This window comes from Actinia tenebrosa, unplaced genomic scaffold, assembly GCF_029948245.1.
Source record: "Actinia tenebrosa isolate PJP-AT-01 unplaced genomic scaffold, QUT_ActTen_1.0 PGA_scaffold6__47_contigs__length_16458017, whole genome shotgun sequence".
Taxonomy (NCBI): domain Eukaryota; kingdom Metazoa; phylum Cnidaria; class Anthozoa; order Actiniaria; family Actiniidae; genus Actinia; species Actinia tenebrosa.
In genome coordinates this window covers 7,136,543-7,164,277 of record NW_028292583.1, presented here as the reverse complement: position 1 = coordinate 7,164,277, position 27,735 = coordinate 7,136,543, and the positions used below count along the sequence as shown (strand labels likewise).

General features: G+C 37.8%; 4 protein-coding genes and 1 non-coding gene across 5 annotated transcripts; 3 read left to right on the top strand and 2 right to left on the bottom strand.

Moving 5' to 3' along the window:
• Positions 1 to 101: 101 nt before the first annotated feature.
• Positions 102 to 399, bottom strand: LOC148905966 (signal recognition particle RNA). The gene has a single exon (XR_016121629.1).
• Positions 400 to 1,678: 1,279 nt separating this feature from the next.
• Positions 1,679 to 4,819, top strand: LOC116291534 (cyclic nucleotide-gated channel rod photoreceptor subunit alpha). The gene is made up of 2 exons (XM_031698716.2): positions 1,679 to 2,571; positions 3,369 to 4,819. The coding sequence occupies exons 1-2, from the start codon at positions 1,854 to 1,856 to the stop codon at positions 4,529 to 4,531; spliced, it is 1,881 nt and encodes a 626-aa protein (XP_031554576.2). The 5' UTR covers positions 1,679 to 1,853; the 3' UTR covers positions 4,532 to 4,819.
• Positions 4,820 to 9,373: 4,554 nt separating this feature from the next.
• LOC148905965 (rhodopsin, GQ-coupled-like) lies at positions 9,374 to 10,645 on the top strand. The gene has a single exon (XM_089038942.1). The coding sequence runs from the start codon at positions 9,374 to 9,376 to the stop codon at positions 10,424 to 10,426; it is 1,053 nt and encodes a 350-aa protein (XP_088895068.1). The 3' UTR covers positions 10,427 to 10,645.
• A 575-nt stretch (positions 10,646 to 11,220) lies between these two features.
• Positions 11,221 to 14,122, bottom strand: LOC116291526 (uncharacterized). The gene is made up of 2 exons (XM_031698699.2): positions 13,553 to 14,122; positions 11,221 to 12,440 (listed from the first exon to the last, which is right to left on the bottom strand). Exons 1-2 carry the CDS (start codon positions 14,099 to 14,101, stop codon positions 12,147 to 12,149), a joined length of 843 nt encoding a protein of 280 aa, XP_031554559.2. The 5' UTR covers positions 14,102 to 14,122; the 3' UTR covers positions 11,221 to 12,146.
• A 381-nt stretch (positions 14,123 to 14,503) lies between these two features.
• LOC116291509 (uncharacterized) lies at positions 14,504 to 27,530 on the top strand. The gene is made up of 13 exons (XM_031698679.2): positions 14,504 to 14,554; positions 14,828 to 14,918; positions 17,012 to 17,077; positions 17,300 to 17,460; positions 18,500 to 18,641; positions 18,851 to 18,956; positions 19,639 to 20,334; positions 20,527 to 20,634; positions 21,392 to 22,425; positions 22,499 to 22,549; positions 22,970 to 23,098; positions 24,200 to 24,584; positions 25,019 to 27,530. Exons 1-13 carry the CDS (start codon positions 14,526 to 14,528, stop codon positions 25,186 to 25,188), a joined length of 3,168 nt encoding a protein of 1,055 aa, XP_031554539.1. The 5' UTR covers positions 14,504 to 14,525; the 3' UTR covers positions 25,189 to 27,530.
• Positions 27,531 to 27,735: the final 205 nt, after the last annotated feature.

Genomic DNA, 27,735 nt, shown 5'->3' with positions numbered 1-27,735 from the left:
GCAAAAATAAATAGAAAAAGAAGAAAAAAAAAGAAAAAGAAAAAAAAAAAAAAAGGTTAAAAAGCAAAAATAAGTAGAAAGCAAAAAGAAAACTAAGAAAAAAAGAGATGGGTTCCACTATCTCGATATGGCTGTCAACCGCCGCCTATTCACAGATGCTATCCCACTACTGTCGAACGCGGGAGCTTTTGCCTGCTGTGTTTCCACCCTGGGCCGGTACGCTCCTCTTTAACTAACCTGGTGACTCAAGACTCCTCTCAAACCACCATATTGACGCCCGACTTAGTGTGGACACCCGATCGACATAGCACGACGACCAACAGGAATCCACATCTCAAGCCATTCACCACCTCTAGCCTCCAAGTCACTGGATCACAGGCGCACGCCACAACGCCCGGCTGGTTACGTGTGTGAGACATTAATGTATTTAAACAGAATTTGCCTCGCTTTGAACGTTGATCACGTGTTCAAATACAAACGTGGTCTTGTGTTTTTATGCAAATTTCTCCAAATACGATATGGTTCAGGTTTTCAATGACTTCAATGAGCTATAAAACGATATAATACAAAATTAACCCGTAAAAATCTGGTGAGATTAGAAAGAAAGTATATGTAGCGTAAAGATTTAGACAAACATTTTACATTTACGGTTACTAGACCGAAAACCGACTATCGAAAGCAACAAATTGGCAAAATTCGCCCCGATCGAAAAATATTAATAAAATAATTCACAAATGAGTCAAGAATTTTTTATCAAATTAAGTGTTTCATAAAATATATTGCATAATGACAATGATATATGCAACACAATTTAACCAAAACAGTTCATGGGTTAGTAGAGAATATTTAATTTTAAATCGCTTGGGGTTCCTCTGGTAAAATCTGAAAGAGGAGAGACTGTTAATGTTCCACAGGTAACCCAAAGACATAAATTTTTCCCACATGCCAACAGGCCAACAGGCAGTCAAGCACAGGCAGCTCAAGCAATTTATTTGTGTTATGTATGCTAGCATTTATAGTACGCAGATACGCCAATGATGCAATATCGTTGTCTGCGCGTACGAAAAACAACCCCCCCCCCCCCCCCCCCCCCCCCGGAATTCAGCTCTACTCTAGGCAACATGTTCCACATTTTCATTAAGTTTAAACACTAGAGACATGCTTCAATCAGCTGACAAATTAACACTGAAGGCTTAGGATTAGCCTAATCCGTCCGATCAAAGCCGGCAGAAGTTGGCTGATGATTGCTCGTGACAGGCTGCCTTAACCATTTCAGGCCGGGACAGCATTTTCAATTCTTGCCAAAGCTTAAACGAGTGACACGGCAATATTTGAGAAGATATTTTGTGAGAAAAAGTAAATTTCTTCAAGTTTTCATGTCCTTGGTGTCCACACAAATTTAGTGCATCATGACCTTCGTGTTATTTAAAAAATCTTTCCAAAGCCTTTTTAATCACTCAATCGGCGCTAACCAAACAAAAATAACTGCTATGTCAACTATACGTATCATGCTAAACACTTCGGTGAAGGCATAATGATATTCTAGTCAGCTTAGAATCAGGCCAGACTTTATTTATACAAGCAGAAAGCCCAATAACTGTCTCTCTTGTGTTAAAAGAGCAGGATTAGCTCCGTTCATTGGCTGATTGGCTTTGTATGCAAAGGCACGGTCTTTAGATTTCTGAGGAGTTAGGTCTTAACTTGTTGACTTAGGAATAAAACTTCAAAGTATGCTAAATCGGAAATCACTCAGTTTTGCATGTCTTTGACAAGAACTAAGTTCATTAGTAGAGAGTGAAGTGCTCGTGGTCCAGGCAGTTGATGCTTCAAAGTTTGTTTAATTTCAATCCAAGATGCTGGAGCCCAGGATAACTATAACGAAAAGAGAACGCAGTGAAACAAACAGCGGAGATCAAAGGACACAGCAACGGTGGGAGAGAAACATGCTGTCTGTAAGACAAAGTCGCAACAGCTTTCCTTCTTCAAGGCGAAAACTACCACCTTTGGACGGTCGGTACAAGCACCATGACAACGAGCTCAACTCCAACGACAGACGATTCGATAAAAGCGGTGCACTTCGTGAGATTGCAAGTCTTCCAAAAAAGAACAGGGACAAGGCAATTGATACCAGCGAAGTAACTAACAGTAATTCTGACGGGTCTGAAACAAATTTCCCAAAAGTTGCTCGAACTATTCAAATGGCATCAACATGGCTGAAAAAAAGTCGCAAAAAGCCACAGCAACAACAACAGCGAGCTGACTCGTTTTTAGAGCGACTGGAAATGTTTGACCCTACTGTTAGTCTCGGCAGCATAGAACCATCTCGAGATCCTTTCGATACTTCCAAATTTAACGTCGCTACATACAAGAACTGGACAATAGACCCGTCTGGAAAGACATTGTTTGTTTGGCTTTTGGTGATTGCCATAGCAGTGTTGTATAACTTGATCTTCATCATTGCAAGGCAGTGTTTCCACCAACTTCATGATAGTTCTCCTGCATTGTGGTTTGTTTTGGACTATTTGTGTGATGTCATTTACGGGCTGGACATTTTTGTTCAGTTTCGAACAGGTAAATATAATCATTTGTTCGCGGAAGCAACTACAGCGGTTTTGTGTAGGCATTACGCCACGGACAAGCAGTGCAACATTGCGCGCAATATTACAGGTAATCGATGTTGCGAGCCATGTCACACGATGATGAAGTAGAAAACGATCCTACTTTAGCAATATTGCCTGCAATATTGCGCGCCAAATATTGCACCGTGTATCCGCGCCTTTAGTCTGCAACTAAACCCAGGATATTAATTGTCGAGGATATACGAAGCAAAGTTTTTCCGCATACAACTTACAAGTGTACGACAAAGGCATTACAAGTTAAAAGTTTTACGAGGAATTCTACGTAGTAACATTCTTACTCTGTGCAAAAGTAATCATTTGTTGCCAGCGGCACCATCGTTGGACAAACCGTGTTTCGCATATAAAAGTCCAACTTCAGTTTATTGTGAACGGTGTTATATACTATCAAATGTTCACCAGGAACAACTGCGCCGTCAACACACCCTTCATGAAACTTGTATCCAACAGAAACAGCATAATAACTTATATATTAACTCAACAAATTTCGTCGAGTGGGAAAATGTAGAGCTAAATTTTAAACTAATAGTGAAAGTCGGCATTTTAAATTTTATTGAATTCCTAGGCAGACGTGAGGTTGAAGTCACTCGTGAATTCTGAAAAAGAATCGTAGTTTCTAAAGCTTCTTGTCGCTGCCATGCAGGTTGCTCGCATTCGCTGCATTCAGAGTAATTTAGTCTCGATGTATACGTTACTTGTTGATTCCATTTTTCTTTTCTTCTTGTCCTTCAGCTTATCTTGATCAAGGTCTTCTCGTCAGAGATCTGAAAAAGTTACGAAAGAACTACATGGTTAGCAGAATTGACTTCAAACTGGACATCTTATCAATTCTACCGTATGACTTGCTCTATTTTGTCGTTGGTACTGATCAAACTATCGTTCGAATTCCCAGGATTCTACGGCTGTATCGAATCTTAATACTCTTCCAAAAATCCGAAACGAAGACACGGTACCCAAATGTCTTGCGCACGAGTGCTGTAGTGTCAGCCTTTCTTCTCGTGTTTCACTGGAATGCTTGCTTTTATTTTGCTACATCAGAAGCAATAGGTTTTGGCTCTGATAAATGGGTTTACCCCAACCTTACCTCCCCAGGGTATGATAAACTATCTCGTCAGTATTTATACAGTGTTTATTGGTCAGCAAGAATGATGATCACAGGAGAAAACGAAAACCCGCCAGAGACAAACATGGAACTTCTCTTTGTGATTGTAGACTTGACGCTTGGATATCTGACTTTTGCAGCCCTAGTTGGGCAGTTTGGCGCCATCTTAGGACAAATAATGCGCGCGCGAGTTGACTTCCTTAGCGACTCCGACACAATCAAGCAGTATCTTCAAAACAATAATGTTGGGCACGACTTGGAAAACCGAGTTGTCTCTTGGATTGAATATATGTGGCAAACAAAACATTCGTTAGATCATGAACGAGTGCTTCAAAAGCTACCCGAGAAGCTGCGCGCGCAAATTGCGGTATACGTTCACCTTGCGGCGCTCAGACGCGTTCCAATTTTCGCAGACTGCGAGCCAGGACTTCTGCGCGAGATTGTAATTAAACTTAAATCCCAGGTTTACTCTCCTGGTGATTATATCTGCAGAAAAGGAGATGTCGGAAAAGAAATGTACGTAGTCAAAAGCGGTTGTCTTCAAGTCGTGGGGCAAGATGGCCTCACAGTTCTTGCAACGCTCTCGGAGGGAAACTACTTTGGGGAGATTAGTATACTAAATTTAACAGAAATTGGGAATCGTAGGACTGCAGACGTACGTTCGGTCGGTTTTTCTGATCTGTTGTGTTTGTCTAAAGACAATCTGTTGGAAGCTTTAACGGATTATCCTGAAGCACGAACACAGCTGGAGGACAGAGGAAGACAATTACTAAATATACCCAGACAAAAATAATATATTATTTCATCACTTTTAAATTCCTCTTAAGTCCTTGTTTATCAGTTTATTTATTTTTCATATGGAGTCGATCAATCATTGATGCGCATTGCTAGAGCACTAGCTTTTTATAGTAAATCCATTTATTCGTGTAAGGGCTAGCAGGTGTCGCCATGCCGCCTCGAGCGCAATTAACATTAACGAAAGATTTTAACAATACATACTTTATAGATGAAACTATCATAATCTACCATAATGGATTCTTTATCTTAATTTGAAAAATAAAAACGTGTTTCTCATCAGGAACTGGTAACAGAGTATTAACATGAGGCATGATGTAAAGCAGCTGACGAGAACTATAAGCAAATACGAGGGAATCATGTTGCAAATGTGTATAAGGCCCGGTTCATACATGAAAAGTTCGACGTATGAACCGGGCCTAAGTGTTTTCATAGCCCTTCACAAACATCGTGTGACGAACTGCGGGGGAGACTAGTCCCTTCACTGTGTGTTAACCTTGAATAACACATTTACAGTCACCTGCGCATGGCTAAAAGACCCTCGAGGTGACTTGAAACAAGAGCAATATCCGTTAGGCTTATACTTGAACATTTTTGACGCTCTTTTATAAATGACTTCCCCTTCCCGTTCGAGTTTTTGTGCCTCTGATTGTTCGCATAAGAGATGTGCCCCACTTTTCAATCTTATTCTTTGACAACCAAGGAAACCTAAGTGAAAACTGTTATGATAACTATTCTGTTCAACCCGATCAAAATTAATAAAAGGAACTCGACCATGGTGTGAGGGTGTCTCATTGAATCAATTTTTTTATTTTTTATGAAGTACTCTGATTGTTCTTATTTAAAAAAATCTCCCTTTTTCTAGTTTATTTTAGCTTTCATTATTCATAGTTGAATTATCAGGTAAATGTAAGGTCGACTTCTCACTTATCTTTTAATAATTGAGTAAATTATGTTATCATTTTGATATAACAAGAACTATTAAGAAATTAAATTATGACATAGACAATGCACAAATTGAAAATAGTTTTTATAGAATTATTGAATAGCTATTTATTGGATTTTTTTTCAGTCATATACATATACCAGTTTTTTTGGTTTTATTTATTTATTTTGTTTTGTTTTGGTTTTAATCAAAATGTATTTATTAATTTATTCAATATACAGCTTATATAGTTTTCATAGTTTGTCAATAAAGTTTTCATCATTTTTATATTAAAAATTTAAACGTACCCTCATTCATCATCATCATTTAACCAATTTAATACTAATAACTACCCTCTCGATGTTAAGGGAAAAAAATTGACTAATGAGGGTATTTTCGCAAAACAGCACTAAAAGAGAATTTCTCAAAAATACTCTTATCATATTTTTTAGTAATTGTCTGTTAGCAAGCAAAGGAATGAAAATTAAGAAATTACTGATGATCTAAACAAATAGGTAAATTAGAAGCCATTTACTGCTACTTTGCATGCATATATTATCCCCCGGAAAAAATACATTTATCATTTGTAAAAATCCATTGGGTCATACATAAATGATTTATATAAGAAGGATAATTTAAACAGGCTATACCGGTTTCATAAAAGAAGGAGACTATGAGAGCATCAGTCAGAATTGTTCGAGCGTTGGTACGGATTTGTTACTGAGAGTTTCTGAACTACGATGGAAGTCTTTTCTATCAGTATCATAACAGTTAGATTCATTTTCCTTTCCATGAATCTAATCGGGAATTCTCTGGTTTTACTCACAATTTTCAAGACTAGATCGCTCCAAGGCCCCACTTCGTGTCTATTAAGTAATTTGGCAGTGACCGATCTCTTGTTTGGAGCTATCATCGTCAAACAATATAACGAACTGAACGAAAAGAAAAGTGAAGAGGTAGATACTTTGAGCAAATGGGGTGTAAAAATGGAATTTTATAGTCGCGCAATTTCGAGCTCCTGGACACTGGTAGCCATCGCCATTGAAAGATACCTTGCAGTTATGAAGCCTTTCTACCATCGAGTTCATATCACGAAAAAAAAGATGTGGAGGACTATTTTGATGATGTGGTTCTTTGTTTGTCTCTTGATAGTGCCTAGCTACCTTCTTCAGTTATCATTTCAGATGGATTTCCAGGTACTACACGTCAATACAACTTCCAACTTTACCATAGCGAACAGCACAGTTTCCAGCTATAGTTTGTCTGATTCGAGTAAAAAGTTGATCCTTGGATACGAGTTATTTTTGGTCATCTCGTGCACCGCTGTACCAGCTTCATTCATGGGGTATTTCTATGGTCGGATCATTTACAGCGTTTGGTTTAAACCTGTTTCTCAACAAGGAACCAACACAGGGATCCTCAAAGCTCGCCGTAAACTGACCAAACTTTTATTGACTGTAACTGTAATCTTTTATCTTTGTTGGCTGCCTTTATTTGTAATTCTATGGGAGCAAGTAAACGAGGATGTAAAAAAGATCTGCATATTGTTTCCTCTTTTTAGTACAACGATAAACCCAATTATCTATAGTCTTCATTCGAAGCCATTTCGCCAAGGAATCAAGTCTCTTTTCGCTTGTTGCTGTAGAAAGAAAAAAGTGTGCGTGGAAAAGATCAGCACTCGAAAGGACGTTGAAGTTTTGGATGAAATGAAGACGGTCTCGAAAATGCGTTGGGCACAACAAAGCCAGATAAGTACCCGAAAAGAAGAGAACAAAAAGAGTACGGCCAGTGTAATATGAGACGCTAATATAACTCTTGATCAAAAAATATAACTGTAGTAACACAAAAATGGTAAACTTTTTCGAAATACGCAATGTGTTAGCACAGTGATCACCATGATGACATTACAAAAAGGAAAAAACAGGACGAAGGAAGATATCATTATTGTCTTAACTTAGCTAAATGCAATCAGACCCTACTCAAAAGTGTCGTGGATAATCATCTAGTCCAACGTGGAAATACAAAGGAAATCACACTTTTCCTCAATGGAAATTGTGGCATTTCTTTTGTATTTCCATTTCAGGCTCGCATTAAAATACAATTTTAAGATGGGTCCATTAGACAATTTCAACCATGGTATTCAAGAAAGTCCCCATCCACAATACTTTAATTAATCATGTCCACTCAAATGCATTTTCGTTTGAAAACTGAAGCGTACGCAATACTTTCCAATGTGCCTTTTGGCCTTACGTCCACACTAAATCAATCGATAGCCCATGCATTTGAAAACGCCCTCTAGAGTGGAGACATTTGAAAAAAGGCCCATCGTATTAGTGTTAAAAAATTTAAAAATAGGTAGGCATTAAAGCTAAGAGCTTTTGGGGCCGTGGGCCTCCATACACACTCCTTACTACATTCGAATACTTTATACACACAACTTTCAACAGACAGCGAAAACGGAGCTCGAAGCTTTTGAAAACACTGACGTCAATCACACCACCACGCCTTTTTTTTTGCATGCGCAGTTGATTACATTGCATCATCGCGCTAAGAAAACGCTGGTGTGGACGTTAAACTAGCTTTCGATGCATTTCAGTTCGGCGGTTTGACGAATATACGGAGCGTTTCAAATATTAGAGTGGACGTGCCCTATCTATTCAGCATTAAAAAAAAGATCAAATTGTACTTCACGACGAACTTGCCTATACCCCTCTCCCCAACAAAGTACGGAGAAGCCAGTTGCTCATCTATCTAGACCAGTGATCTAGTATCCTGAACTCATCACTCTTACACTTATATGCCACATCATATACTACTCAACGCAGCAACACTGACCAATGGTCGACTTTTTCATTAGCAATTCTAAGTGTCATTTCAATTTGCTCTTCGAAGCAGTCACGAAACCTATATTTGATTTTAAAATTTTATAAGCTAATTAGTTTTTGATTGATAGATATTTTAAAACTGAAGTAGACGGTAAGCCGTATGGTTTGCATTTCGGAAATTTACAAATTTCATTTATTTCTCTTTTCGGTAAAAATTGACAGTAATTACTCATTTGGTCTCTCTTTCATAAACTTATTTTGTCTCGTAAGATATAATGAAACTCCAGGCCATCTCAACACTGATTGACAGTAAGTGCTTAGACTGTAGCACTGAGTTTTCGAATGACTGAGAAAACGCGCGTCGGTGCCATATATGCCTTACCGTGTCTGTAATGTTTCTAGAATTTTGAAGGGCGTTTCTCTCCTCTTACGATGTGATTATGATCTTTTGGTTCTGTGACCTTGGCATGACCGTGTCCTCACTGTGTCCATGCCGTGTTTGTGCGCACTGATTTGATTGACGTGAGTAAATTCTCGTGCAATATGACTTGCCATGCAGTGTCACGACCGGAGTGTTCGTGCGGGGAGATTTTCACAGGACTGTCAGTTTGTCTTGTAAAGGTAATGAAACCCAAGGCTAACACAAGAATATCAACAAATAAAAATGAATGACATTACAAGTGTTTCGGGGATGACCAGACGCGTCGTTTCCCGCCAATATATATCTTGCTTCCTGTAGTGTATATTATAGAACAAACAAATAAAATTTAATTTAGTGTCGCTGCGGCTTCATCAATAAATGGCTTTATCAACACTTTTGTACTGTCATCGCAAATTTCAATAAAATCGTGAAATAGGATTTTTTTTGCTAAAGTCATAATTGAGTCGTTCGGTTTTCCACTGAAGTGACCAATAGCTACGGGAGCAGCTCTCTTCTAGTGCCAAAAACTCTTGTAACAGTACTAGTACGCTGCTTTTGGAGTTGAAATTTTAGCTTTTGGAAGCCAAGATTTTATTTGATTCGCATTTTATTCAGGCTATGGAAGTCTTTTATATCTTTCTTAATGCAATTCGTTTTGTTTTCCTTGTGATGAATCTGACGGGAAATTCATTGGTTTTACTTACAATTTCCAAGGTCAAATCCCTTCAAGGTCCTACGACATACTTGATAAATAACTTGGCATATTCAGATCTAGCTTTTGGTTTCGTGCTTGCATTGGGGTATGGATTTTCAAATCTTTACGGCGAAAGCGAATCGAATGTAAAAAGTGAGTCTTCCAGCTCAGGCAAACGCAGCTATGGACTCGAGTTTTATTATCATGCCCTTTTGAGCTCCTGGACACTTGTGGCCATCGCAACAGAAAGATATCTTGCAATAGTAAAGCCTTTCTACCATAGAGCTCATGTTACAAAAAAAAAGTTGCGTAATGTGCTTATAATCATGTGGATTCTTGATGCTCTATTTGGAATTGCAGGATATGTAATGCAGCGTCTATTTCCGGGGCCAAAACAGTTGTTTCATCAAGGCTACCAGTTTCAAGGAAATACGACGTCCAACTTTACTGTATTGTTGAATAGCAGTGTCACACGGTTTAACAGCAGTGATTCTTTGCAAGAATCTATTGATACCATGATTCCGTTTGGATACGAGTTATTTTTGGTCATCTCATGCACCGCTGTACCAGCTTCATTCATGGGGTATTTTTATGGTCGGATCATTTACAGCGTTTGGTTCAAACCTGTTTCTCAACAAGGAACCAACACAGGAATCCTCAAAGCGCGCCGTAAACTGACCAAACTTTTATTGACTGTAACTGTAACCTTTTATCTTTGTTGGCTGCCTTTATTTGTAATCCTATCGGACCAAGTAACCGAAGGTGTAAAAAAAGTCTGCATATTGTTTCCTCTTTTTAGTACAACGATAAACCCGATCATCTATAGTCTTCATTCGAAACCATTTCGCCAAGGAATCAAGTCTCTTTTCGCTTGTTGCTGTAGAAAGAGAAGAGTGTGCGTGGAAAGAAGTACTCGAAATGAAGTTAGGTCGAATGGATGTTGCTGTTACCGAAGTTGGACAGTTTTTCGGGGAAATGGAAACGGCCTTGAAAATACAGATAAAACTAACGAAACAATGAATGCATGAAAAAAAGGGAAACGCAGCTCGCCTATACTGTATGTCGTGTTGTACGGCCTGGTATGAGAAACTGAAGTAAGGCGTTTGAAGATGCACTCATACCGCCTTTCATTTCTGATTACTTCGACTCTACCCCTTCCGAGACGTTTTCGACGTGACACTGAACAGTACTGGAGAAAAACATACTGCGCATGTCCAGAAAACTTGCAGGTGTTGTGCCTAGTAAAACTTGACTATTGTTATTTCAAAAAATGTCATATATCCATCGCAGTGACGCTATACTTACTTTGTATAATCCTAAGTAATTAAAAAAAATTTAGATGACAATTTGAAAGGCATTTTAAAATTAAAAACCGAAAAGTAATTGCAATAGCTGGAAAAAGCAAGTTAAAATAAATATAACTGTGAAGTTTGAAAGAAATAAGTTTAAAAACTCACAAACATCATTCTTGAAAAGTATGAATTGTGTAAGAAAACCTTTGCTGGGAGACAAGAGATGTATCCAACGAATGTTCTACTACAGTTTTAAAAAATTTTAACATGCTATTCCAAGCTATTGTGATTATTTTTCTTTCCATTTTTTTGGAATCGCATGAAAAAAAGTTCAGTTTTTTTGCATAAAAGCTCATTCTTTTGCATGATGTCTGAACTCGTTGACATCAGCTTTAACTGTCTGTCCTCTTATTGAAGATAAAAAATAATGAATCAGCGTAGGAGAAATTTGTAAGTTATTGTAAAAATATGGATAGGCTTGTAAGTTTGAACACCATTATGATTCTGCAATTTCGTAATACTAGAAAACATAAAAATAAGTGTAGGCTTTTATGACAAACCTATTTCAATTTACTACATTACTTCATAAAAGAAGATTGCAGACTGCTATGATGTGATTTACATTGACATATTTAACTCTAACCAATCTTTACAAACTCTTTTTCACAGGAAAATATTCAAAATCCATAATTATATATACAGTCAATGTCATTAACGTTGTCCAGAAAAAAGACATTTACACATTTAGACATTTAGACTAAAGTGAGCCTGAACTTTAAATGTAAAATTCAACTCGTGAATCGAAAATCCAGAATGCCCCAACCATTTCGTGAGGATTTAAGATGGAGAATGGTACTTCAGCATTTGTTGTATGCCAAAACCTTCGAGGAAACACATGATATTTCTTTTAGTCTAAATGTCTAAATGTGTAAATGTCTTTTTTGGGTGGACACATTAATGACATTGACTGTATATTAATAATATTATAAATAATTTTTTTCAACCAGCTTTAGTGCTTAAGGTATTGGATAGTATACATCTAATTGAAAAAATGTTGGTGGGTTCAAAAAAGGTTATATCATCAAAGCTAAGACCAAAGGGGAGCATGGGAAGACAAACAATTTATTATGTTAATTTCATGGTTATTGCAGTTTTCCCTTCCTGTGCACATTTTATGCATCATGGCTTTGGCATGTTGTTAATCTAGGTCGACCGACTTTGCTCTACTGTGCATTTTTACATGTCTATATGCAAATATAATACACATTTCGCAGTACCCAAAATCCTTTTCAATTAGGTGTATACTCCTGTATGCATCCTATGTCTACATACAAACTAGAGCCCATTTACAATTATCTGATAGCCAGCCTTGTTTTTCACCTTTAACATATTATTTTATCTCGCATGAAAGAAATGAAATTATTAGAATGAATTTTAATAACTTTTTTGTTTTCCATTACCATCCAGGCTCCCAAACAGGTTTAGGAAACTCTTTTCTCTTTCTTGATCGCCGAGATGCACTTGAGGCTCTTGAGACCCTAGAACTAGCAACACTTGCAGAGTCAGAGCTCATAAGACTTGATGCACTGCCTGCATGTGTCATTCGTGATCTTCTTGATATTGTGCTTCCTGCACTGGATGGCCGAGCTCTTGATGTCATGTAATTTTTTTGGGCATCAGCTTCTTTGGATAAATATTCTTTGCTTAAGGATTTAGTTGGTTTTACTGACTGAAGTCTTTGAAGGAATTTCTAGAACAAAGAAAGGTATAGTTTATTAGGGAGTCTCCAATGTACTGGTATTTATGTCAGACATAATATCAGAAGTACAGGAGATAAACTGTCATAAGAGTAAGTGCAGCAGATGCAGATACTTTGGCTTGTATACATTCAATAAACAGGGGAAAGGAAAACAGGAACAGATTATACTTGAAATGTTTGTCTCTGACATAAAATTTTTGAAATATTTTTACAGACATTTTGATCCATAACCATGGATTTTCTTCAGTGACACTAGAAAGTTTACCTTTGACAAATAAGCTTTTGTGTAACAATTTTTTATTTTTTATTTTGTCTTTGATTTTGGCAAACACAGCACACTTGACATTCTTATGTAAAGCTAGGTGAGTGAGTGAGTGAGTGAGTGAGACATTTGCATATTTTAGACCTCCACAATAACTCGCCACTACCCTTCATGTATGCACAAGTTAAAACAGATGCAAATAATTGTTAATAGGGTGCATTTTCTGCAGACTCTCTAATCAAAGTTCTAGATCCGCCCATGACAATATCCCAACATATTCCATTTTTCGGACCTCACCTATTATCATCATAGCCCTTCACATATCTGTACCATGAGTTTTGTCAAATTGTAGTCATTTTCCCTACTCAAAAATTTCCTATTACATGTAAGACTTATCTGTATGGTATGCTAAAGCACCAAACTTTCCAACATTTTTGGTCTCCTCTGAGGTAGCCAATTAAGATCTAATGCATCATCCTAAATCTTTAAACCTATAAAATGATGTGCTTTCGATGAACAATGCGCTAATTATCACTATCAAAATGTTAAAGAAAGATTAGATCAATATTTAATCAATTATAGGCATACTATAAAACGCTTCATTCTGGCTCGAGTGCTTGAAAGGTAAATATTTAATTCCGCCCAAGTAGCCATAGTTTCTATCATGGAGTGTTTATGCATAAAACACTGTACTTTTAATAAAGATCCTATCAAGTTAAATTAAATAAAATTTTGGGAAAATATTAAGGATGGAAGTGTAGATGTCTATGAATAATAATTTTACAAATCTACATCTTCAGCTGTTTCTAGTTTCCTTCTAGTAATTAAGTACGAGACTTACTTGGTTATCTTCATCAACTCGCTTTTGAAATCGCGTTCTGTTAACTTCAGCAGCAGTCTGTACTCGCATTGGTTCTACAAAAGTTTTCTTTGATGAAGCAACTGCCGATTTGGGTCGTACCCTTGAACTCGTTATCTTTTGCAAAAGTCTTTGGTTTTCTCTATCAATATCCATCACTTTGTTATTGCTGAAAGACAGGTTTTTGCGTTCAGGGGGAGCTGCTCTCCGTGGGCCACTATATCGATAGTTACTTCTAGGCCTTGATCTCGAAGATGAAGCCAAAGAGTGTCTGTCAAATTCAACCGTCCCTTCCTTAAAGCTTGTCGTTTCGTGTTGTGTCGAAGTTGACGGTTTTTCTCGGTCTCCATAATTTTCCTTCTCTTTGTCGCGGTCCAGCTTTTCGCTTATATCTAAAACTGCTTTCAAGAGTAAATTCAAGTCTATTTGGTCAGAGTCCGGTTTTAGAAAATGCTCTCTCTTCAAGCCATCAACATGATTTCTTTCATCGAAATCTTCCCCTGCGCATTCCCGTCCCTTGTACTCCGCCATCTTGTTAACTATGAGCCGCGCAATATTTCATCCTCTCGGACATCGTCTGCAGTTGCTATGGGAACACTGAACACTGAAAACATGACATCATTCAAATTCACAACGACTTCCGGTCACAAATTACAGCATTGTAAACTATCATTTTCTTCAACTTTCCTATTTATCACAGGATAATTTTGCAGTTATTATTACATCAACGTATGTAATAGATCAATTTTGAGTCGTTTATGGTTTACTCCGAGTCGATCCGGAAATACGTTATCGTAGATTTAAATGCTAACGTCAGCACTTAACCGGAAATGTAATGTAGGCAATCCGAGGTAGCCTGAGGCGAGAAAATCTGGAGCGTGGTCCGCGGTGTCCTGCAGGTATTGGTCAGCGGTATTTGATAGTACAGTTCTTGAGTGCAAGAATTCGTCGTGGCATGGAGGGAAACTTGAAAGAAAATGGATGGTAATTCTCATCTTTATCCCGTTTAAACAATCACCAAAAACATCTTGACACCTAGTGCTTTTATCCTAGATGGGGAAGGTCGAGTCGATTTTAATCCTCTAAGCTTCTTCTACCAGTTCTTACCAAATTTAAAAATTGTATCCCGCGTGGCTCGTCAGTGTGTAGCTTTTGTTTTGCGCAGAATTTATTCGATTTATTAGATATTTTGATTAATTTTATTTTGCCACGGAGAAGTTGGTGTCGTTATAAGTCTTCTGTTCTTTTACCTCAAAGGTTTCTCTCAAGTGAAGGCATTGCCGAATGCAAGAAAGCGTGCACGAAGGAAAATCCCACGACATCAGAATGTCTCAAGGCTGCTACGAATGTAAGTGACGACAACGTTGTATATCGCAAAATAACAAAATCTGCAGATCGAACAGGACAGGGTTTTTAGACCAATATAATTAGGAAATCCTCAGCTTTGTGGTGCTTCAATTCTAGCCCAAGAGAAGGGATTGCAAGTTGGCTATTCATAGACAGGAGGCGTAGGATCGATGCGAGTTTACTTGTCATTCAAAGACCTTCTTTCCCATTCATTAAATATGACCATGTTAAAGTTTAATAAGTCTGGCTTCTCGTGAATTACCCTCCGACGAAGTAAGTTCGACCTCTAGAGCGTTCTAATTTCTTTTGTTAATCTACCAATTTGGTTATTTCCTTTATCGGTGCTCTACAAGACTGTGAAGGAATTCCGGATGTTAGTGCCAAGGGCCTAGTTTTACCTTGATAAATAGTTAAAGTGCTAACAGGTTTTTTTCCTCCCGTTCGAGAGCTGCGTTGTCTTTCTTGCGGCACCTGAAATATCGGCGTTCCCAATCAGCGTTTTTGAATAACTAAAATCAAAATAAACCCGGCAAAACCAAAGAACTGAATTGTTTGATTTCACAGATCCCATCTCTACGACCATTCTTTCCTTGATTGTTTTAAATGACACGCTGCCATATAAATTGTGACTCTTGTCAAATTATTTATTACCGTTTGTACAATTGTACATCTTACAACGACTTCTTTGTGTTTGCCTCTCTTGGTATGAAAAATTACTGTGCTAACCTAAGTGCTTTATTTATAGCAGTACTCTCAAATATGTTTAAATTTGCTTCCACCTTCTTTCCATCAAAGGAAATCCTTCAAGATTATTTCTGCCCTTCCCTCACAACCCGTAATCTTCAGGTCGTGTGAATACTGTTTGTCATGTACTGACATTGTCATTTAGACTGAACAACATTTCCACTAGGAGATTTTCCATTTTATTTTGACATTTATATGACAGAATATGTTGTATGTTCTACAATATCTTGTGGTCTCAGGGGAGCCAATTATGTCACTGGATTCATGCAAATATTGTGAAATTTTCAAGATAAGGGCTGGGTTATAATTTAGTTTTTGTAAACACTTATCTGTTGATTTGTAGAACCAAAGCTTTTGTAAATAGTAAAAACTGAGCAACTCTTAATAAGCACTGTTCTTGAGCTCTATCTATCTGTAAGTGATTTTAACATTTTTATAAATACATGCAGATTTAATTTGATAATGCCTTAAACAAAAGAACACAACAATGAATTATGAGTGTAAACTAACAAAACAGAGTTATATAATTAAATACAGTTTGAAATTGAGTGCTTACTTATTTTACCTCAAAATTACTCAAAGTACTTATATCAGTATATAGATCTTTTAGGTTTTGGTTACCTTTAAGGGAAGATTAAAGGAATTAAAACTAATCAAGTCTATTTTGTAATTTTTATTCAAAATGAATATAGTTATATGTAATTGGAAATTCCTCAACTTTCTGCTTATTTATTTGTATTTGGACTCAAGTTGATTTTTCCTTTTTGGTAATAAGTCAATAAGATACGTTTTTGATATGTCAAAACAATGAAAAAATCGTTATTGGCAAGTCAAATTATATTTTATGCTTGAGAAATTGAAATCTCCTTATCTTTTTATAGCTATATCAATATTTACTAGAAGGAAGTTAAATATGAATTGGCTAATTTTGCATGCATTCTAAGTTATAATATGTGCAATGTATACATATTGAAAAGTAGTCAATAAAACTGGAATATACCACATTCGCAAGAAACTGGTATTGGTTAATAATGCAGCAAAACTTTGATATTGATTTCTTTATATACCTATAGAAAGATATGATTTATGTTTTCTGTTCTCAAGGAAATTGAAAATCTAGTGTCCAATGATTTTGTGCTTGACCAAAAGTATTTACGTGAAGTTAGTATTGTAAGTGGCTGTGGCATTATTAGTCATTAGATTTAAAATCTCTTATCTTGTTGTGTAGTCTGGTCAAACTCTTGACCTAGTCATTTCAGTAACCTTAAACTTACAAATCATGAAATTTTTTTTACACGGGCTTGATTTTATTTAAAATTATTTTAAAACTTTTCTCTTTTGCTCACACAGTTGGACTTAAAATTATATGGAACTAAATTTCTACCAGAAGATTTACACAAGGGAAAAATAGAATTTGTAAGTAACTACAAAAACTGTATAAAATTCCTTGGTAAGATTTCTTGAAATGTTTTAGTATTTTTGATTTGAAGATAAATTTATTGATAACAGTGGCTGAACATACATTTTGTCTGGTAACAAGAGAGCCAGAAATATGTCTAAATACAGAATCATTTTAAAAGGTGTCAAAGGGTGATAAGGATTAGCTGTTGTTCTTATATCACTGATATTTTTTTCTAGATTAAAGGTCCTGGGGTCCTACAGATTCAGAAACTACGAAATGTTTCTGCTCCTAAATCGAATGAAGAATCTACTCATGCTCCAAGATTACTGAAATTCTATCTTACGGATGGTTCTATGAACTGTCAAGGAATTGAATTTTCTACTATCTCTGATATCAGGTACTTGGAAATTTCTTTTTTTACATGTATTTCATTGTCAACTGTTATTAATAATTTTGTTATACTATGCATCATTATGGGTGCGAATAAGAGCCATGTCACCAGCATCTATTTCTTGTGCATTTTGTGTTGCAGTATAAAGAGTTCAAGTTGCGAAAGCTTTTTTTATGTTTGACATTATTAGGCCCTGGCTAATTGAGGAAACATGTTTCCCTAAATGTTTCCTAAGGTGGCAAAACTGTCAGGAAACATTGGGAAACATGTTTACTCAAATTTGGTTAGCGCATGCGCACTTTCAAGATAGAGCTAGCATTGCTAAGTAACGAACTTTTAGAATGTTGACTTTCGTGGCTAAACTAGGAAACATTGGGAAACATTGTTTCCTTGCGTCTTGGAAACATGAAATGTTTCTGCTGCACAGCAAAAACATTTTTTGCATCTTGGAAGCAAAATTTGTTGCACGCAGCAACTGGGAAACATGTTTCCTTGCTTAGCCAGGGCCTTACATTCTATTTGCTAGCTTGCACTTTCACTATCAGCCCTTTGTTACAATTTAGGTTTTAATGTATGTCAATCAAAGTGTTTCCAAGGTATTCCAAAGAGATGTGCATTGATTTTACTGTACTTGTTCCGAAAAACAGAAATGCTTTGATTGATGTCCAATCCACCGGAAACTAATTTTTCACAACAGCAAAATTTTACAATATTCTTACACAAAGTTATGCCTTTTTCAGCTTGAGCATCATAGTTTCCCATTTCAGACCATATTTCATTCTCTTGAGAGTAAGATTCTTTGTTTAAGTTGTTTCCATATTCATGTGTCTTATTGTGCATTCGTTAAACAAAGAAATGATACTCTAGGGAATGACATGTGGTCCGAAATAGGAAAGCATTATCCCCAAGCCAAAAATGGCTATTGCTAGCATTGGTTGTTTCCTTGCTGGCTTACTTGTGCTCGTGACTTTTCTCTTGTCCTTCGATAATTCAGAATAATTTCCATCACCCTATTTTTCATACTAATGCCTTGTTTTCCTAACAGTTTGTCTACCCCTCCTGGTACCAAGATTTGTCTCATAGGAAATGTTCCTGTAGAAAATGGAGTGTTACTACTCGACAACAACAACATCAAAGTCCTTGGAGGGGAGGTTGAAAGTCTTGTCAGCAAATGGAAACTTAATAAGGTAAATTACTGTAAATAAGCTTATTTTCTTTATGTGAGTGTATAACTGACCTTATTCAATAAGACTAGCATGAAAATGAGACCAGTTTTCCAAGAGTATGAAAAACAGTATGGGGGGGGGGGGGGGGGGGTCATATGGAGGGGTGATCTTTGCTTCTTCTTAATTCAAATATACACTGATTTTTATATTTGACATATGTTATTTTTCAGTCCTTGGCCAAGCATTCTCGTACTACAGCCAATGGTGAAGATGGACCACCCCCTTTTGTGCCCTTCAACCAAGCCAAACCTCAAGAATCTAAAGGGAACAGTAAAGGTACGTATGTACTGGTAAAAGAGTACTAAAGATGATCATCATTATGTTGGTGGTGGTGATAGAAAATAATGCTGCTGAGGATGATGATCATGATTATGAAAGTAATGATGAGGATGAAGGTGATGATAATGATGATGCCGCTAATAATAATTTATTATTATGATGAATATGCTGATGATGTTAAAAAATGAAGATGCTGATGATGAAGATGCGACTGCTGATGAACATGTTCTGCTGTTGATGATGCCAATTTTAAGGGTGATGCCAATGATGATGCTGATTTTGATGGTGATGCTAAAGATTTGCATGATGATGATGTCTCTCCATATAGCTTTTAAAACATTTTCTTATAAACCTCTTTAGCTTAGGAATAATGTTATTCCGTAGAGTATTATTTCTTTGTTTAACTGTTTCACGTGGATACAACTGAATTAAAGAATATTATGCTTGAGAATGACAAATGGTCTAGATTGGGAAAATATTATGCCCGCAGTAAAGATGTCTGTGTAAAAAAAGTAAATTATTCTCTTGGGATGTGATTCTTACCTTCTCAAGCATTTTTAGTATACATCTAGATAGTTAACTATGGAAAATCATAAAAAAATGTAAACAAGAGAGTGACATGTGGTTTGAAATGGTAAAATTTACTCCCAAGTTGAATGGGTCTGTGTGTTTTCTCCAGGTACTTCTGTTTCGAATGGTCATGGAATGGAAAACGAGTTGAATATAAAACAACCAGACAGAAACAAACCTGAAACCCAACACGATATGTACAACAATAACAAAAGAGGAAAAGACAGAAACCAGGAAAAAGATGGTGACAGACACACAGATACAGGCAGCAGAAGAGATGACAGGGGAGATCAGAGGGGAAGACGAGGAGACTCATGGGGTGGGGGTCCAAGGGGGGAATCATTCAGAGGAGACAGACGGTACAATCAAGATAAATCATATGGCAAGTTCTCATCAGACAGTCGATCAAGTCAGAAAGACAACCGGGGTAATAGGGAATACAAGGGGGGGAACAGAAACTATGAAAACAGCCAATCAGGGGACTCACGAATTGGAGATAGAAATAATCCTAGAAGAACTGATCATAACAGAACAGACAAGGCTGAAAAACCATCCCAAAGTGGTCGGACAGTTGACAATACAGCCCACCAGAAGACAAGTAATATGGCATCAGGGAATGCCAGGGAGAATGGAACGGGGGAATCACAGTCACGTGATAGTAAAGATAGACAAAGCAGTGATGGTGGTAGTAGACATTCATTTGAAGGACAAGGAAACAGGCTTGGTCACGAGGGATTGGGAAGAGGTGGTCAAGGAGGGAGGGGCAGCTCACGTGGTGGAAGAGGAGGAAGAAAGGATGGATTCGGTAAGTTTTATTGGTTGTGCATTTGGTACTATATTAATGTATGTGGGAAGTAACAGAAAACTAAAAAATTGAAAATCTATTTTATAAATCTGTATAAACCATTCTGATCATCAATAAAGGCGGTATGTATATTGAAGTACATATTGACTTCGAAAGAACTAAAGCACCTGTTATTTAATGACTGTTCGACAGGAAGAGGAAGGTCAAACTCAATGGAGCAAGACGACTCAGATGATTATCGATCAAGGCAGCCATCTGATGCAGGAACTCTTTGGGACTTTGTTAAGTTGACCATTAAAAGTAAGTTTAAAAACCTTTATATAATGGATTTTCACGAGCCCATGCTCTGATTGGCTGAAAAGCTATGTCTTTTCAGAGTATAGAATCATAGATATGACATCAAAACCATTTCTTTTTCTATGCAATATAAAACATAGAAATGACGTCACAGCAATTTGTTTTCCCCCAAAAATTTTAAGTACTTTTTTTATTTGTTTTGAACACTACATCTTTCCTCTAAAAAAAAGGGGAAATGCACATTTGATATTTCATTTCGAGGAGTAAAGTTTCGTTTCCTTTTGCTGCAAATGTTACAATGACCTTATGATATGCTTACCCCCTGGGTCCCGGGCAGAAGCTCTCTCATTCCAGTGCTTCTTGGTGGGTGATGGGATCTGTTTCAGCATGAGAACCAACTTGTTGGTGTCCAGCAACTTACTCCTCCGCTGAGCACTGGAATGATAGTGAGGTTCTCTGTCACCCAGGTTAACATGCTTGTCTAAACAACAGAGATTGCCAGTAACTGTAAGATACCATTTTACTGCAAACGAAACAAACTGTTTTAGTGTACAAGACAAAAATGTGCATATTTAAGTGCTGTGTTGCTTTATTTTATTGGGTGAACAGGAGTTCTTGTTCCTCGTAATCAGTTCAGTGGATATTGTTACCATATCGTGACTGTATCAGTAGTTTACAAATACAAAGAAAGTACTGTTTCCTTTAAATCTAGTACTACAACTATGTATCCAGAGGTAACTATAGTACATATTTTTTTCAGCTCCTCCCAAATCTTCTACCCCGCCGCCAGCACCAAAGGAATCCAACAATAGTGATACCAAGCCAGATGAACCAAAGCAGCCATCTGCTAGTGACTCTACACAGGAAGCCCAGTTGGCTCAAGAGAATACACCTAATGAAAACGCTGAATCCCAACAAACAACAAAGTCCCAACAGCAGCAGAATGATCGATCTGAAAACACAAAGCAAGTAAAACCTGAGCCTCCTACCAGCCAATCAGGAAAAGAACAGAAACAGCTGACCAAAAGTAACGACAGAAGTAAAGATGGTGAAAAACATGGACGGAATACTGAACAATTGAGTACACAGTTCCGAGACAACAGACAGCGGCAATACCAACAAAGACAGCAGCAGTCAAGTGGGCAGGGCAGAGGGAGAGGTCCCAGGGGGAGGCATGAGGATGGTAGGTCATATAACCAAAGCCTTCCACCCAGATTACAAAAGAAGCAGCAGCAACAGTATCATCAGCAGTATCATCATGACAGAGACAGAAAATCTTCCATAGAAAGAGATTCACATCGGGAGAAAACTAGTTCGCCTGGTTCTGGATCCAGCGGCGATGGACGATCCAGTCAATCACCCAGTGTTGAATCAGGCCATTCGTCACAGAGTAAAAGTAGCGATGACATACACCAGAGACAACAGCAGCAACCACGAAGACAGAAGGGAAGTCAAAAACAACAACAACAGAGCGAGGACTACAATACAAGTGCAGAGCAAAAGCAGAGCACTGGGCCAAAGCAGGGACAATATGACTCACAGATGACACCAAGTGGTTACATATCAAGCCAGCCTAGTGTCCAACACACCCACTATCATGTAGACCAACAACAAATGTACGAACAGCAAGACTTCAACTACCAGCAGACACCGCCTCCCCCACCTCCACCCCCACAGCAGTATCCTGTCTACCAAATGCCAACTCAGATGGGTCCCCCTCAGGCTGTCATGGTTACTCAGCCCATCACACCTCCTTCACAGCCTCATTTACAGACACCTATCCCTTCCAATCAGGTAGGATAGCAGACCAAGTTTTTCTTGTTTTGATTGGATTTCAACTTTGAACAAAAGTATGTTTTTACTTCAGATGCGATGGAAAAAAGGCGAACAGTGTTTGGCATTACGTAGAGACAGGCAGGTAAGACATTATCTGGTTTTCTACCAAAATAACTTGACGCTCATGTCTTTAAGGTTTTGAGGCTTCCCACATAAACTTACAAACTCTGACCTATTTCCTTGTCCAGCTGCTCACAAAAAACACTAAAATAAACTGAAAAAATGTTTTAATTGATTTAACTTCCACCTAAAACCATTAGAACTTTGAACACAAATCCTGTCTGAAAAAAATATCTTTTAAAGGGACTGCCTTTCATTTCAGACCTGGAAGTTGTCTTTCCATTTTAGACCACATAAAATGATACTTAAGGGAATGACATGTGATCTGAATTGATTGACTGACTGAAGCCAAATACCTTACCTTGTAGTTGTCTAGTATGCATAATTCTGTGAAGGGGTGTCAAAAAAGTCATATAACGTGTTTGTTATTTTTTGACTCTAGTACTACAGTGCCAAGATCGAACACATCCATCCTGATGGTCAGCAGTGTATGGTATCCTTCCAAGATTTCCACGGTGGATGTGAAATGATACCAACCACATCCCTGCGACCGTTCCCCATTATCACCTGGGTAAGTGAACTGAAGCTTCTGATACATGCATTTCATAGGTACATGGTACTTCCCATACATGCATGTCATAGGCCCATGTTACTTCCCATACATGCATGTCATAGGTCCATGGTACTTCCCATACATGCATGTCATAGGCCCATGGTACTTCAGATACATGCATGTCATAGGCCCATGGTACTTCAGATACATGTGTGTCATAGGTCCATGGTACTTCCCATACATGCATGTCATAGATCCATGGTACTTCCCATACATGTGTGTCATAGGTCCATGGTACTTCCCATACATGTGTCATAGGCCCATGGTACTTCCCATACATGTATGTCATAGGCCCATGGTACTTCCCATACATGCCTTTCATAGGTCCATGGTACTTCCCATACATGTATGTCATAGGTCCATGGTACTTCCCATACATGCATGTCATAGGTCCATGGTACTTCCCTATACATGCATGTCATAGGCCCATGGTACTTCCCATACATGCATGTCATAGGTCCATGGTACTTCCCATACATGTATGTCATAGGTCCATGGTACTACCCATACATGCATGTCATAGGTCCATGGTACTTCCCTATTCATGCATGTCATAGGTCCATGGTACTTCCCATACATGTATGTCATAGGTCCATTGTACTTCCCTATACATGCATGTCATAGGTCCATGGTACTTCCCTATACATGCATGTCATAGGTCCATGGTACTACCCATACATGCATGTCATAGGTCCATGGTACTTCCCATACATGCATGTCATAGGTCCATGGTACTTCCCATACATGCATGTCATAGGTCCATGGTACTTCTCATACATGCATGTCATAGGCCTATGGTACTTCCCATATATGCATGTCGTAGGTCCATGGTACTTCCCATACATGCATGTCATAGACCAATTCCTGTAAATGCGATACAGTAGATGTTCTATGCATACTTTACTCTATTTTACGAATTGTAAAGCATCGAGATTTTGAGATGCGTGTATAATAATGTATATATTATTATTATTATTATTATTATCATTATTTACTCCCATTTAACTGCACAAATATTATTATTAATTGTAGGGTTATGTTTATTTTTCACCTAAACAGACAGATTCTAATGCCCAGTCCCTACCAGTTGCCACCACAATGACAGCTGTCCCAGTCTATGCTCAGCCAGCCCAAGTCGCAATGGTACCCAGACCTCAAGTCATGGTCCAAATGCAAGCCCAGCCCCCTTTCCCAATGGGACCAAAAGGGCACATACCCAATCAGGGACCTATGACTCCTCAAGGTCTTCCACAACCCCCACCAGGAATGCAATGGCAGCCTGCTCAGATGAACTACCAAGACTTAAGACAGCCTTACCCTCAAATCATCCATTATGATCCTATGGGTCAGGCTAATAATCCAGCTGCAAGACCCACTTACTATCCTGTGCCGCCCGGGGGAGCTATGCAGTTTGTTCGAGGTGTTAAAGAACTCCACGGCCAAGGTACATAAAGGATTTTCGTTTGTGTTGATATCGCTAACCAACACATACAGATGTATGTGTGTATGAAATATATATTTGTACTGACGGTTGTAATGTATCAAATTGAGCTGATCCTCGCAGTATATCAAGCAACTTATTGCAAGACTCAGAAAAAAACCCAAGTCTTGAACGGGATTTGAACCCATGCCCTGGCGATTCTGGGGCCATGCTCTAACCACTAAATTACCAAGTCTCATATGAGACTTCAAGGACATATTAGGTGGCTTTATCGACCCGATAAGAGATATATGTGTGTGTATGAGAATATATATGAAATATATATTTGTACTATCAGTACTTATGTCTGAATTTTCACGGGTTATGACTGTCTTCATGGGTTAGTGAATCTATTGATGTTGTTGTTATTGTTTAATACCAATATATTTTCTCTCCAGAATTATACCCACACACTGGCAACATGGTCGAGGTTACTGCAGACGGCAACAAAGCCCAACCGATAACCACTGTCTACTACAATGTCAAATCCAAGAAAACAAACACAAGGCCAACACAATCCTACTACATGCCACCAAGACAACAGACGTATGGAGATCCTTCTAACTAGACCAGTATCTTCTAACTGGTAGGAGACGGATTATCTATGGCAAGCCCTGGAAGTAAGCGTATATATATATATATATATATGTATTACGACAGTCTAACTGAAGTATGGCAGGGTCTTTTGATCTCTAATGGGAGATGGAAGAAGCCATTCCTGTACGACTGTGAACGCGCTTTCTACTTCTACGGGGACTAACGGAGGATTTTATTTCCTTCGGGGAAAGATGGCTTTCCAATAAATCGTACGGCTTTTTCTTTTTTTTTTTTTTTTTTTTTTTTTTTTTTTGCCCGGGGAAATAAACTCTTCCATTTAACGTATGAGGATTACCTGTCTCCCCTAGAGAGATATGCTATTGAAAGCACTGGGGTAGGGTGACAGGGCTCTACCTTGCGGGAAAAGGTGCTCTCCATATAAAGTGCCGTACTTTGAACACGTTACCTCTCCTGGGAAGGCATTCTTCCATCATGGAATCTGTGCCATCTTCTTGAAAGTCTTTTCAGTTTCTTGTCATCCTGTTTGTGACAGCACATACATGGTTACCTAGAAACTGTTACAGGGCAACCAAAAGTTGGTCGGCTGCAACCTTTAATGAATTAATTTTAATTTTTTTCATTTATAAATTGTAAGATATTTGAATGGAACCTATATTAGCTCGATAGATACTTAAATTAATTAATAATTCAAAAAAATACCATAACGATTCATCAATTTCACTTTTCTTATATTGTATACTATATTACACTAGAATATAGATATAAGCTAGAGATAGATATCGCGCCGATTCTCTTGGAATCGGAATTCGCAAAAGTTGCCAAACGGCGTTCGTTTGTTTCTCGTTCTGTTGTTCATTTTCATCGTTGATATTGCTATTGTTGTTGTTATTATTGTTTGTATGCTGTGTTGATCTACTGATGGTGTTGTACAGTGTAGTGTTGAATGAAGATGCTATTCTGTTAATGATGGATATTCTTTTGTCGTTTTTCTATAATTTCTTTTTTTTTTTTTTCTTTCTTCTAATAGTATACCACATTCTTGTCTTCAGTATGGATGGTTGCGATAAACCTCCTAATATCCAGTCAAAAATAGTGGTGATGCAGAAAAAAAATATTTGCAGCGTATTTATTGATTTTTTCAGATGTTAACCACTTTCTAATACTCGTAAGGTTTCACATTTCACGGTTTCGAATACGTTCATTTGATCACGTGATCCTGGTTTAGTTATTTATACTGTTACTGCGTGACGTCGTCGTGTAGTTTATTTATTTGTTTTGCGGGTGTTTTGAGGTATCATGTCCTCACGGGTCTTGTTTGTCATAGAAAATAATAATTTCGGGCTCATCAAATTCTGTATAAGACTCAAAACCGTGAAATTGGTCAGGCGAGATACGTTTTTTATTTGGGGAATGGCTGGGGAGGGGAGGTACATCAGAAAACATTTAAAACAATTTTGGTGGCTCAAGCCTTTTTATTATGAGGGTCATTAATTTCGCACCGAGTGAAAGGAGGAGGGCTACAACCATTAAAAAGTTTACTTGAACTCCTCAGCCCTCCCCCTATGAAAAAAACGTAACTCTCCTTAGGTTGTTTGGCGCCTAAAAGCACATCAGTTTTAAGTTTCGTAGCTTTTTTGCTTGTTTCTTGGAGGGATTCAAAATAAGGATAAAAGAACTGGTATCCGATGATTGCCACAACCTCTGGTATGCATGGGCATGTACATAGAAGATACAAAACTCCATTTTGCAATTCAGACGAAACGTCTGCTATCAGTAGGAGCCCTGGACCCTTGAACTTTCGGCAACTCAACTGCCTACGTTTTTTCTTGGCGTAATTTTTTTTTTTTTTTTTTTTTTTTTTTTTGATTATGAGCAACAAATCATTCTTTTCACTTTATTTGTATATACATGTATTATTTGATCGTAGTTATTCTTTTTTTCTTCAATAATATTTCCCTAAAATTTTAATTTATATTATTTTTTCTATTTTTAGACTGTATAATATATATATATATTTGATTATAACCAGTTGCGTTTCATATTTCTGCGAGCCAAACAACTCACAACGCTTCGCGTTGTCACTTGTTTTGCTGCGACTTCTGTCCATCACACTTTTTACCACTGTCTGAGCTAGGAAATGCTTGTTTGACGGAAGCCTTCAAATCGTCACCTAGTCTCCTACGCAGCCGCTATTAGTGTCGTCGCGCAACACCTATTCCCCAAGAGTTGCGTGGCGACACTAATAGCCGCTGCGTAGAAGACTAGTTATCTCCAAGGTCGTAGAAACACGAAATGTATACTCAAACCACCAAAACACGTGACTGTCGGAATAAAACATACCGCTGACATCAAGATTGTGGTCTCATTTCTTGTAAGAATGTCGCAGATGTAGTACATAAACTTCGTTTTATTTCTTTACATCGTTTATCTGAGCCCATAATTCTTTGCGTAATACCATGATCCTTTGCGGGATCCAAACTCGCAGTATATTACAAAGATCTTCAACAATCACGTACAAAAATCTAAACTTTCGCCAAATTTTTTTCATTGCGGAATT